The 14,235-nt window shown below is 44.3% G+C and overlaps 1 protein-coding gene across 1 annotated transcript in view; it reads right to left on the bottom strand.

The window, feature by feature from the left end:
• The window catches only part of igf1ra (insulin-like growth factor 1a receptor), a gene marked incomplete at both ends in the record, with an annotated part of 87,499 nt that extends 73,917 nt beyond the window's left edge, over nucleotides 1-13,582 (bottom strand). The window contains 2 exons of the mRNA XM_080539320.1: nucleotides 3,427-3,984; nucleotides 13,489-13,582. Coding sequence (XP_080395446.1) covers nucleotides 3,427-3,984; nucleotides 13,489-13,582 — 652 coding nt within the window. The remainder of the gene's footprint in view (nucleotides 1-3,426; nucleotides 3,985-13,488) is intronic.
• Nucleotides 13,583-14,235: the final 653 nt, after the last annotated feature.

The following is a 14,235-nucleotide window of genomic DNA, read 5'->3' as shown; positions in this document are numbered from 1 at the left end:
AGGTGATGGAGGGAGCCGGGCTGTGTTCTCCCCCGGTGAGAGCTCGCCGTTGTGCTTGTACACTTGACATTTCTGTGACATTTTCCCCTCCAACCCCCCCCCACCACACACACACATGGATGGTGAGCGTCTCTGTTGAGCTCCTCTCCACACGCCCACTAAAGAGCACCCCACACCCCCCGCCGTCTCCACAGCCCGTGCTCTGCTCTGCTCTGCCTCTCTCTCTCTCCCCAAGACAAAAGGGCGGCCAAACAGCGGCCTAGGCAACCCCACACGCTTCCCAGGCACCAGGCGAGGAACTTACAGCCTCAGGTTAGGAATTAACCTGGCTTACCAAAACCAGCAACTGGTGCTATTTCCACCTTCTCATCATGAAAGGACGTGACACTCTCTAATCTGACCGTAATTCAATTTCACTGGTCGGATCGGGTCTTGTTTGAATACAGCCGAACAAACAAGGGTCCAGAATAGCATACTACTGGAGGCAGGCAGCATCTCCCTAGTCATGGACTGAACTGTAATTAAAGAGAGGACTGGTCCGTATTGACTACGAAACCACTGCTGCACGCCCTAGAAGAAACATCTGTAGAGGAGAAAAACAAGGCAATTATGCAGAGGGGAGGAGAGAAGCAGAGGATCTGCCCTTCAAAGAGCAAGCCAGAGAGAAGTCTCATCTCTGCTAGGCGATCCCTAAACACCGTCAAACAAATCCACTACAGCTCTGCTGACTCTTAAGCCGCCAAAACAACAAACCCTCTAAATGAATCATTCTGTCCTATTATCAAATCCCAGTGTACTTCTTCCACAATGTACAGTATATCTCTATACTTTGAGTGTTTATCTGCAGCCTTGTGAGACCTCAAGGCTCTCTTAGTGAATGGATTTACCCTGACCTCAGCTTGGCTCTCTGATAGAACAGAGCTGTGGAGGCTAAAATGTCAAATGCCCTTCCTCCACTTTCTATTGTAGAAAGGCACATCTAATGAAAAACAAAGATCTGGCCCACCATCAGATAAAAGAATAAGCAAATCTGTTAAAGCATATCAGAGAAGTTCATTCAACAGTCAATCTAGAATGGCCACAGCTGCAGGTCAGTCCAGCGATACAGCATACAGGAAGCTACACTAGAGAAAGCCTTGCAAACAAACCTTTCACATCCTCATTGACTTAACCCTGCACCCAAAAACATTGTTATAATCACAACAATAAACACCATTTATTGTCTACAGAAACACAAATGGTCACTAAGGAAGCCATGATTTCCTTTATTTGTTTTCGGGGTCTATTGTCGGTGTCATTGTCTAGACAAAACAAACAAACACGAGACGATGGGAGTCTAGTTGGCCAATACCGTGGCACTGATGTCACCCTCCGAGCCACACATAAACTCTTAATAACACCCACAATGCCTAGGGAAGACAACAACACAACGAAACCACAGTGAACAAGTTTCCCACTATATCTTGTTATTAGTTGCCTGAATCCTAAATGAGTAAAACGCCTGCCACAGAATCTATCAGGCATGGTTAAATTACATTTTAAATTACATTTTCCCATTATAACTATACATGATCCAATGAAAGATGCGCTAGATATCTAAACCATTTCATACTGTTTTCATATGGCAACAGTTAATTAATTGCACTTAACTGTAGTCAAACTCATCTTATCACATCAGATAAGATAATATAAATATTGACATGATATGGTCCAGACAGGTAGACTGGCTCCTTATTTGGCACAGAGCAACTGTAACCAACTCAAGACAAAGTCAAAGTCTATTGGTCATAAGCATAGCATGCAGTTGTAAATTGTACAATGAAATGCTTACTCCTCCCAACAGTGCATGTGTGTGTGTGTGTGTGTGTGTGTGTGTGTGTGTGTGTGTGTGTGTGTGTGTGTGTGTGTGCGTGCGTGCGTGCGTGCATGTGTGTGTGCTTGTGCGTGCGTGCGTGTGTGTGTGTGATAGGAGAGAGGGAGTGTGCGTGTGTGTGTGTATGTGTGTGTGTGTGTGTGTGTGTGTGTGTGCGGTTGACGTATAGTGAGTCAGTGCAGATTGTCTTAGGTGTAGGTGAGCAGCAGGGACAGACTGTGCTGCCTTCACCACCCTCTGCAGAGCCTTGTGGTCTAAGACGGTGCAGCTGTCGTACCAGGCAGAGGTACAGCCGGCCAGGATGAATGAATGAATGAATGAATGAATGAATGGACTTTATTGTCATTGCTACAGTACAGGTACCAAACAACGAAATTTAGGATGCTCTCCATGGTGCATCTGTACAAGTTGGTGAGGATCTGACTGGCCATGCCAAATTTATTTTACTGCCTTAGGAGAAACAGGCAAAACTGACCCAAAAAAATGGGTCCATTTTAAGTTCTCAGTGTTGTGGTGGGCACTGAGGAACTTGAAGCTGCTGAACCTCTTGACTTCAACCACGTCAACCTCCCCGTCAACCCCCCTCCCCTCCTCTTCTTCGTCCTGTAGTCCAGGATCAGTCCCTTGGTTTTGCTGATGTTGAGGGAGAGGTCGTTGTCCTGGCACCACACTGCCCGGGCTCTTACCTTCTCCCTATAGGCTTGTTGCTGTTGGTGACCACCAGGCCTACACCTGAGTACACATTTATGTAATACCTGGAGCTATAGAATGCACCCATCCTTCTCTCCACAAATAGCTTGATCTAAAGACAAGGTCTCCATAATATAAACTGAGAGGAAATGTTTTTACTGGATGGGGGACAATCCTGTTGGCTGACAGAAACGAAGGCAAAACACTGAATAGATTCATGGGATTTGTTCACCGGGTGAAGAAATGTACAATTTCAGAATGTTTGCAAGGCTGAGAACCCACCTACCTAGATCAAAGACACCTCTGCAAAGGCTTGCATCACAAGTGGTATACACAAACACTGCCAAACGCCCCAGTTATTGGAGAAATAATCTACCTTAAAACTTTTTTAAAAACCAACATCACATCTCATTTTCTGCAGAGCATCGACAAAGATAGTAAAAAAAAAAAGGGAAAAAAAGGAATAAATAGGAGCTCTCTGCAGTCTGTACAGCCTGTACTGTGTGATGTTTGACTGTACTGTGTGATGTTTGACTGTAGTGTGTGATGTTTGACTGGACTGTGTGATGTTTGACTGTAGTGTGTGATGTTTGACTCGGACTCCTGTACTGTGTGATGTTTGACTGTAGTGTGTGATGTTTGACTGTAGTGTGTGATGTTTGACTGGGACTCCTGTACTGTGTGATGTTTGACTGTAGTGTGTGATGTTTGACTGTAGTGTGTGATGTTTGACTGTAGTGTGTGATGTTTGACTGTAGTGTGTGATGTTTGACTGTAGTGTGTGATGTTTGACTGTACTGTGTGATGTTTGACTGGGACCCTGTTGACGACGCCAGTGAAATGAAAAGCCCCTTAGCTCTTACCTTTCTGGCAGTGATTGGAGGTCCAACAGCGGGAGCTGTAGTTGTCATTAAAGCTGGTCTTGATGCACTGCGGGTTGTCTTCCATGATCCCGGGGCAGACGTCCCCACACTCCTTGGACTGCTTGTTCCCAGCAATAAAGTTGTTGAACTCGGCGTCCATGATGAGCGACCAGTCCACCGAGTCCAGGTAGCAGAGCTCGGGGTTCTTCTCGATCCGGATGGCCCCTCGCGTGATGTTCCTCAGGTTGTACAGCCCGATGTCCTTCAGACTGGTCATCTCGAAGATGACCAGGGCGTAGTTGTAGAAGAGGTTGCGTCCGCGGATGACACTGAGGTTGGGAAAGAGCGTGCTGAGGCTGTCCAGGCCCGACACGCGGAACAGCAGCAGGTAGTCGGTGATGACGGTCAGCTTGGGGAAGCTGAGGGTCCGGAAGAGCTCCAGGTTGTTGGTCTTGTCTCCGATGAGGAGGATCTGCAGGTAGCCCTCCACCACCGTGCAGTTCTCCAGGCGCCTGAACTCACCGATCTCATTGCGGATATCGAAACTTGGACCACAGACTGGAGAAGAGAGAGAGGAAAAGGAGGGTTAAGGATGCGCCTCCAAACGATTGGACAGTTCAGCCATTTGAAGACATGTGTATGTGTTGAACATACTGTACATTAGAGAAACCTCAATATAATTGGTTTTATGCTCATTCATTCACAAATAGGATTTGTTTATTCATCTGTCTACTGTACATACCGTGCCTTATTTTATGTATCTGTTCATCCTTAATTCTACCATGGAAATCCCATTAATTAAATGTATATCCCTTTCCACACGATGACCTGGCTTAAAGGGTTAAACTACCAGCACATTCCCGTCATACTGTAAGAAACAAAAGAGAGCGCCAACATAACATGCACACAGTAAAGTGGCGTAAATAGGTTTAAATCTAATCTTGAAGAGCATCTCGGGGAATATCTGGACTCATAGCAGCTTAAAACAGGACTTTTTGTGTTATGCTATACTATGTAGGCCATGCTTTGTCCTCTCCCTCCATGTACAAAAGCTTATTGTTGCTTGTGTTTCACGGTTGTAACTATTCATTTTACTCCTCCTCTCCCCCCCAACCTCCCTTCTCCTAGAGGAATGATGGTCTAAAGTGACAACACCGTCTGTAGCAGGCATTCACACTGGGATAGAAAACAGAGACTAGCACACAGAGGGTCATCTAAGGTGAGTGTGCTCTTAATACTGAGTAGTCTTAGGAAGTTTTTACTCAAACGCATGGGTAAATATTTAGAGTCCCTTTTTTATTGACATATTTTGATAAGATCTGGGATCTGCGATTCTTTCTAGAAGGGTGTTGTTACTCCTTCACCCAGGATAACCCCTATGTTTAAAAACGTCCCATCCTATCACCGCTTGGCACAAACAACACACAAAACCACAGTGGCTGGATCGCCTGGATTGTCCTCACACACACTCTCTTCATGTATTATTCATGCACAGCTACGCTGATGGGATATCACCATCTAGAGAATGCTACTGTACCACATCCTCTGCAACACATCACACCAAACACTTCCGCTATTTATCTCTATATGTGACTGATCATGCGGGACCTACTGTCTGAACGTAAACAAAACAATAATTCAGACTGAAATGATTCTTTAAGGACAAACGTACTGTATTATGAAGTGTCTCATACGGAGAGGGTAGGCCAATAGTTAGGGAACTGAATCTCATCATAAATACATTTACACTATATCATGGTACACTATATCATCCTCATGTCATAGCTTTCATTATTCAAGGTCATAAAATCCTTGAAATATTTCTCGCAAACCATCCCCTCTGAGTCCATAAACATGTAATGATGACAATTATGAATCATAGGAGTCTCCTCTTTAAACAGCCCATACACACAGATGCATTGAGCTACAGCTTTGAGTACAAACAGAAGCCAGTGTTGACATACTCTAACCCACAGCGGGGGGGGGGAGGGCACACACACACACGCTACAACTCATCAGCCTCGTCAAAGCAGGTAACAGTCATTTATAGAAGTACTATGCTGTGTGACAGAAACGGAAACATGCATGAGATAAGCTAAAAATACCGAGAAGGGGAACACGGAGTGACCCACAGGTCAATACCAAAGTGGCTTAAAATGTTATTTAACGTTTATTGATCCTCTTTTTTTCAAGAGAGACCCGGTACAGTATGTTACTCAGAATGTGAAACGATCAGTAAGAAGAAATGTCTTGACATATGAGCTCCTTTGGATAAACCTGTTATGTTCTTACAGAGGCTTAGGACACCCTCTGAGCGGGGCAGCGTCACGGGGCCCGTCCCACTGAGACAAACACTCATGTTTTCAATCTCCCTCTCGGATCCTGATGTCAACAACACCATCTAACTCTCTGCTGTTAGACAACAACAAGTTGAATTTCACAACACTGACCACAAACAACAAACTGACCAGCTGCTAACAGCAGAGCCTATGTCAATTGGATCAAACTGTTGTTGTTGTTGTTGACGCTAAAGATACCATCTCTATTTTCATATGAATGATTATCCATGCGACACCAACGGAACCATTTCAAAAATCTCAATGCTCCAAATGTTTCGGAAAGTGAATGAGATTCCACTCCAGTAATGACAGAAGAGATCCCTGCTTGAATGTCTTTGTTCGATCTATCCTGCCAAAAATAGGAAGCACAGTGTTTATCAGGATGAATGGCCTTTATTTGCTCCTGTCAGTGTGCTTGCACTCTTCCAAATTTAGAACATAAATGATTACTCTGGTAGAAAATAGTATTTGCTTTCTCCTATCGACACTAATGCCCTGGGGCTCCACTTGTGAGCCATGGAGCTGCATGTCTTCTTTGTTTCATTGAGAATTTTCTCCCTTGCTCCTCCAGCAGCCAGAGAGAGGGGGGGAGGGGTGCAGCGACTCAAACACAAAGGCTAATTTGTTTGTTAGTAAAGAGAAACTCTAGGCCTCACTTCCTGTTGGAGGCATTAATAAAATCAGGGGGAGTCTGGCAAGAGGTGGGGGGAGGGTGGGGGGTGGGGGTGGTGGCAGAGAGAGCGGGGGGATATTGTGGCATAGGGAGAGATAGGGTTTCTGCCAAGCATAGCTATCTGAAGCCTTAGTATCATCGTGTTAATGCGGGGGTGATAAAAGGACACAGCGGAATAAATGAGACGTGTTTTTGGAGGCTACAGTAGAGTGGGACTATTCTGACTGTCTGAGCCTCTTAACTCTCCTCAGACATTCCTACTGTATACCTGAACGTGTCACTACCTCCCTGCTCTCAACCATGCCTCAAACCACATCCTCCACTCTGACTTACAAGACAGAAAGAAAGAAAGAAAGAAAGAAAGAAGGAGAGAGTGTGAGAGAGAGAGAGAGAGAGAGAGAGAGAGAGAGAGAGAGAGACAGAGAGAGACAGAGAGGGAGAGAGCGAGCGAGAGAGCGAGAGAGCGAACGAGAGCAAAAGAGAAACAAATAAACCCCCACCTCCCCCTTCTCACTCCCTTGTTGTAGTCATTAGCCATTTTAAGTACCAGGAATTCCAATCATTTCCTTAGAAAATGATTGAGGGGGTTGCTGCCTCCAGCTAAGCCCTAGGGATCTGTGCATCTTGCCCAGGCCAATCCATTTGTTGTGAGCTAACAGCCAATCAGCAATAGATTAGAGTTAAGTTCAAGGAATACAAAAGCACATCCCTATTTAATACATTTAACATCAAAATGGCTTGTCATACTAGGATACAATTGTGGAGCTAAAAGAAGATGCCATATATGGTATATGGGTGTATGTGTGAGCCACTGTCCTCGCTGTGAGATAAGTGCACACAGAACAAGTGTCCCTTCCTGTCCCTCTGTGCTTTTCACACTGCTGAGTAAACACACATATCTGCAGAGCGTAATGGGATCCAGTGTCTCATGTTTATGATTGATAACCTTGCCCTGGCCTTCCACCGGAATGTCATCTCATGCTCACACACACACACACACACACACACACACACACACACACACACACACACACACACACACACACACACCCTGTGTGACCCTGGAAAAAAACCCTGTGCAGGTGTAATCAAGACAACCGATCAAATCATCGCACAGCAAAAAACGCTCTTCTGAAACAACAACTCAAAGAGGCAGGTAAACAACCCGACTGATAACAACTTCAAAACATCCTGACTAAAATCATGACGATTCATCCTATCATGTGCGATCTATCACAGATTAAAACAGATTAAATACTGTTTGGACTGAAGGGTGACTGACAGGTTAAGCTGCATCTCATAACAACAGAGGAAGCGGGGGGCCCCTGTAGGGGTTAGATGGGTATCTGGAGCTGTTTTATCAGGGGTTACTGAAACCATTTAACAGTCCGGTACCAGGCCGTTCTCGGAAAAAGGGGCATAATTGTATCATTTTCCGGCCTTCCTGCTGTAAACTCCAGGAAGGTTGTTTGTGGAGAGGAAGTCTTTTTTCTTGGCTCTGATGTTTAATGTGATGGGAGTGAAAGGCATTAGGGGGCTGGGCGCTTATTGGGTTTAATCAGCCACAAGTTCCTGTCGATCAGAACACGGTGCTTTTCCTGTCTGCTGTTTCGGTAGAACAACGATATCCATGTCCACTTTACTCATTACCACACGTTATTGTCCGTTTCTCACAACCTTTGTTTTCTTTTAGGTGTGGACTACTGCTGCTGCCAGGCGGAGCTGGGACCCTGCTCTCTCTGTGGTGATGATGCTAAGCTAGGCTAGGCTAGGGCCAGAGACAGGGCGGCTCACTGCCTCTACTAGTCCCTCACACCTGCCATCTCCACTTGACTTAATCTCCCACATGCTGGAAGTCATCTGACCAGTGGTCTGTGGTGGGCCACTTCCCCTCCATGGTCCTCACATCAAAAGAACAGGCTCAGATATCAGACCCCAAGCAGAAACACTACACTCCCACACACACACACACACACACACACGCAAAACCGTTCAAAACCTCCAGCACGGGCGGGCAAACACACATGCACATGCACATGCACACAGGACACGCACACAAACACACGCACACACACACACACATACCTGCCATGTTTTAAAATAGTTTATAGTGACATTTTATGGGTTTGTAGTTGACATTCCGGTAACACTTTCTGCTTTGCCTAACTGTAGGGCTGTTGAGGTACAATACGCTACATGTCCTATACTACATTGCATCGCCGCTAATTTACCTAGTGATCATTTTTGGCAAACAAATCAAATAAACAGTATAGTAAAGGAAACAGAACGTGATGAAAGGCCCTTACTATAGTCCCTTACTATTCAATATGAATCTGCCCAACAGTCTTCTGATCTACAGCTTGTCATTGCTACATGTGCCATCTATTAGGAGAGCTAACATTAGCCATTATCTCCAAAATGATACAATAGGCTGCACCACGGATCATTAAACTCCCTGCCTGTGATGATGTATGTGCGGCTGGCTAGAGATTGCATATGAGCAAATACTCTGACAGGCCACTTTAAACAAGTGTTTAATTAAGCATTGTAGACCTCAGCTGGCAGCCTGGAGGAGCCGTAGGACAGCATTTTGACTGCACTCTCCCAAACTAGCATAGTGACACAGTTTCTCGTCCCCCCACACACACACACACACACACACACACACACACACACACACACACACACACACACAGGGCCGAGCCAGTGAGTCAGGCTGCTGCCACGCTGTGTATTTGCTGCGAGTTGCACAGAACACACTCACACACGCGCGCATGCACACACACATACTCGCACGCACACACACACACATACTCGCACGCACACACGCACACACTCACACGCACACACTCGGACTCCCTTGCTGGGGGTGAGACACGACATGTCAACATCACTGCCCCCTCAGCGGAGCCAGGGCTGTGGGGGGGGTGGGGGGGGCATGGAGAGAGACCACACACTCCTAGTCACGAGATGCAATGGGAGCCTCGCTGTCTCAGAGAGGGTGCATTCACGTCTGAGTCAGTAGTCCCGGTCACGAGGAGTGACGTACCGCAGTGCTCCCTACTCCTCAGCCAAAGGTAGAGGGGGGGGGGTGCTTGGAAGTCAAATCCAAAAGGCAAAAGCCTTGTCTACCCCTCTCTGTGTAACCTTGGTGATAGCCATTCAGATCGTCCGGAGCCATGGACGTGGTCGTCACGTAATATGAACGCCAGTATGTCTGCGTGGTGAGGCCTGGACGGACTGTGGATGTTGTTGGTAGGTGGGATTGACTGGCCATAGTATATAAAAAGAGGACACTAGAGATTAAACCGAAAACATGGAATGAGAGCTCTAGGTGACGATATCATTCATCTCCATTGTACTTTAACTCCTGAATCCCAGACAACTTTTTTCTAGGCTACTGAGAAGTCAGGGGCCATGCTGGCTAATAATGGACTAGTTCACCTACAGTGTCTGTGTGATGGTGGCTAGGGGAGAATGTGTCTTTAGCCAAACTGTCCAGAGGCTGCCCGTGTGAACGGTAAAGCCCAACAAAACAGTTCACAAACTCGCCACTCTTCCAATCAACAAAACCATGTCTGTTTCCCTAGCGAGTGTATTTTTGCACATTCTATTTCCAAACACCAACGTTCTCTCTCTCTCTCTCTCTCTCTCTCTCTCTCTCTCTCTCTCTCTCTCTCTCTCTCTCTCTCTCTCTCTCTCTCTCTCTCTCTCTCTCTCTCTCTCTCTCTCTCTCTCTCTCTCTCTCTCTCTCTCTCTCTCTCTCTCTCTCTCTCTCTCTCTCTCTCTCTCTCTCTCCCTCTCTGTGCGTGTGAATCATAGTCTTGTTTGCCATATACTTGGACGCCATGACATGGAAAGTTTGCTGTGGTGAGAGTTAAAAGGGAGCTTAATTACATTTTATCGGCGTTGACAGATTATTAAAAAGCAACGAGTCAAATGGCTTTGAGGTCCAGTCTCAGAAGAGGGCCATTACCATCCTCTGTGTCACGATCTACTCAGGGACAATGAAAATGAAACCCTAAAGTTCAAGAGTAAAAGCTTTCCAGCAGCTCCCCTAGCTACAGAGTCTGAGGGTCACTCACTGGCCAGCCCAGCCCAGCGGGGAGCTGAGAAGTGCATCACCATGTGATTCACAGTCGATGAGACGCTGGCCTGACGGCACTGGTCAATACCCCTGAATCCCTCCTTTTTTAATGCTAATTGAGGTCATTCCTTCCCTGCCTCATTTCCATGGCTAGATCATCTCCACTCTCCCACGTCCCCCATTGCCTCCTCATCCCAGACAGCTAGTCTCTATCTATGATATCTACATGGATACATCAACACTCTAGCAATACAACATCACCAAAACATCACATGGATAAACGCCCTTCTAAAGACAGAGTTCACGGTGTGAAGCAGGTTGCCTGGTTGTCTGTTCTTTTGACCCCCTCAGTGAGAAGGAACACTCTGATGAGCACTGCATTGGTATTTAAAGCAGATACTGTAACCACTTTGGTGCCATGGCAGTGAGAGCACTGAACAACATATCCAATGGCATTACGTGGACTGACATGTTTTTAATACACTCATCTTAAAGAGGTGAATAATCAGCAAATATATTCTTGTCCTAACCCACCCTAACCCACTCAATAACATCTAACATGTTGAATCCCAAGTCATGTTTAGAACATTGAGAAATGCAAATGGTTGGTTCTGAAGGCCCTCTAGTCTATTGACCCACTACATGGTGTTTAGCCTTAGAGATTTCACTAAGCAGCTTAACAGCAGTCAAACTCAAACACGATCAAAGTGAGCTGTTACAGTAAATATTTCTAATGGCCACAACTGGCCATATATTTTCTGAACATTTAGATAATTCAATAGTTTTGGTCCATCTTCATCATCTCAGAGACACTATTCCACCAGAGCCAGTGCTACTGATGTTGTATTGTATAGGTTTAAGAGCTTATCTGGGGAGAATACTTGTTTATACTTCTGTAGAATGGAACAGTTTACCATCAGTTTACCACAAAAGTCTGCAACAGCTGTCAAGGAGCGGTTAATGAGGTAGCCTAGTCTTTGTAATGCGAGGTCATGTTAGATCTCTGTTTTACTGACCTTGTCTTGACGAGGATTGTGTATTTGTAGCTATTGTATGTATTGTATGAATATTCCAAGCATCAAATGAAGTGCCTTTGAGGTGGCCAATGCACTCTTGCCCTATAGCGATTGAGCACCATAAGGGAAATAGGTCTTGGACTTTATTGTGTTTTATCCTCAAAGATGTTATCCTTTTACATGTAGGTTTTGTATTTATGTGTGCTTGCTTTTTAAATAAATAAATAAATCATCAAGTTCTATGTTGTTTTGTTTTAATAATTAATAATTTTGCCATTTAGCAGACGCTTTTATCCAAAGCGACTTACAATTACGAATTACAGGGACATTCCCCCTATATAAAAGTAATTAGACAAGATGTTTGGTAACATGTTTCATTTAAGTTTGCTTTATACCTGCGTAATAAGGCTGTAATTATTTCACTCCACTTCCATATCCAATTACACCTTCAAAACAATGACAAAATGACTGTGTAATAAGTTAGAAATAAGTAATAGATTGAATTGAGTGCAATTTGTTATTATAAGTGGAATAAATACTGGTCAATGCAACAATGTTGTAAATACCATGTAACTAGACAGGTATAAGAGCAACTTATACTCACATCTTGAGTCTGACCCCCCTGTCATCACACCCCCCAAAAAGAGACTTGCCCAGCTGGCTGCCATATCATGCCATGCATAGTGACAGACCTTAAAATAAGGCATAGCAATCTTCTTCACAAACATCTTTTCTTATTCTACTCCAGTGGTTAACACTGTTTCAATAACCATATATTAATCACCCAGAAAAAAGTGAAAGACCAAAGTACTAGGGAAAGCTGAAGACCTTCTAATACACTATGTTAATGCTAAGGAAAATAAATCCACTTCTTTACAAGCTTTTCAGTCTTTCAAAGTCATGATGCTTGTGGGAACTATTTGTAAATTCCTGACAGAGCTGTTTTGATACATCGGGACACACACGGCTACATATGGACCATGGCACTGAAAGTGTAAACAGAGGGAGAACTGAGCCGATGTATTTTGAGAACACCCGTTATGTTCAATCGAAATAAGAGCTAGAAATCTCAAGGTACTCTATATCCCATCACAATTTCCCATACATTGTTTCAATAGCCTATTATTGAACCATGTATTTAAAGCGCTTGTTTGTTACACATATTTGGGAACTACTTAGATGAAATTTGCGCGGTGACTTGAAGTCCGATGCATTTATAACACGTGTTTCTGTATTTTGATTGATCAAATCTAAAAATATATATATATTTGAGTAGGTTCTCTGTGCGCGTGCATGTGCATGCGCAGCACGAAATTGCGACTTAGAAATCGTGCGTTAAGCACCACTACGAAATGCAAAATGGCCACATGGTCCAAGTAGTAACCTTCATCCTTGGATCCATCCTTGTTCGTTTGCAAGGATGTTACCATTTGTACGGCGTCAATTACCATGGATAAATGACTCGATAATATAGTTTATTTTTATTTTTTATTATGAGCTTGAGTAACACTCGAAAAAACACATGTGTGTCGTGGAAACATGACAACCAGAATTACTAGGCTACACCTTTAACACCCTTAATTGGTCGTCATTTCGAATGTGTCTATAGAAGGAACCATTTGCGATATCTTATTTAAAATAGTATAAATGTTGCTGTAGCCTATCTATACTGGCTATGTATTTGAACGGTAGATTGTCAGTCTGTCCTTCTACAGATATTCACTTCGACAGTGCAGCCAGACCTGGGAAGTTGTTCTCACAACAACACAGCTGCTGTAACAAAGTTGTAGTTAAAGATCAATGCTACAATGTCACATCAGTCCATCATCACACGCAACATGGTAAGATGAGCGGGTGAATACATAAATAACGGCTCAAATTAATTAACTTAAACTTTAAGGCTAGAAAAAAGACCTAGCTACCCGGTTATTATAGGACAGCACTTACTTTCTCCATTTGCGGACCAGAGGCAGATCGTGGAGACAGACAGCATCAGACCCCAAAACAAGGTCGAATTATGCCTCTCTGTCCCAGATCTCATTCCTGTAAATTATTCACCTCTCTAAAAATCAAACAACTTGATTCGTGAATAGAAAATAGTGGGAAATTGAGATGCCACCAGCTCACAAAAAGTGAAAAAACAATAAAAACGTGCTCCAGCAAATTACACTCGTTGACAGTTCGATACAAATCCGTGGTTTGGCTCCTCTTGTTATCAGTCTCGAAATTGAGCGGTGTGTAGTATTGGATTCCCTTAAAAAATAATACATACAAATAAATTAAACAATTCGTTATTCTTGCCAAACACACAGTGGTTTAAGGATGGCTGATGGCAAGACATTCGAGCCACTGATTTTATTCGACAGATGACAGTAATCCGCATCCTCAGTCTCCATCTCTTGAAACACCAGTAAGGATGCGCACGACCTTTTCTGTGTGGCAATTGAATGATATAGACTTGTTGTAGACCAGAGAAAATTCCAATTTTCAACCATTAATTTCTGTCAGAAGGATCGGAATAACGAAGAAAACACACGGCCAGCCAAGTCCACAGGGTGATGGTTGATTTGGGATGACAAATGAATGAACCGTTATTCCGTTCAATGAGCCAGGGCTTCAACAGGGGTTCGATCCAAAAATATCCGCCAGAACAGAAATTGTTTCACCAATTTGCCCCCCCCCTCCTGCACTGTC

This window comes from Nansenia antarctica (genome assembly GCF_963989245.1).
Source record: "Nansenia antarctica genome assembly, chromosome: 9".
NCBI lineage: Eukaryota > Metazoa > Chordata > Actinopteri > Argentiniformes > Microstomatidae > Nansenia > Nansenia antarctica.
This window is presented reverse-complemented; position numbering and strand designations above follow the sequence as displayed.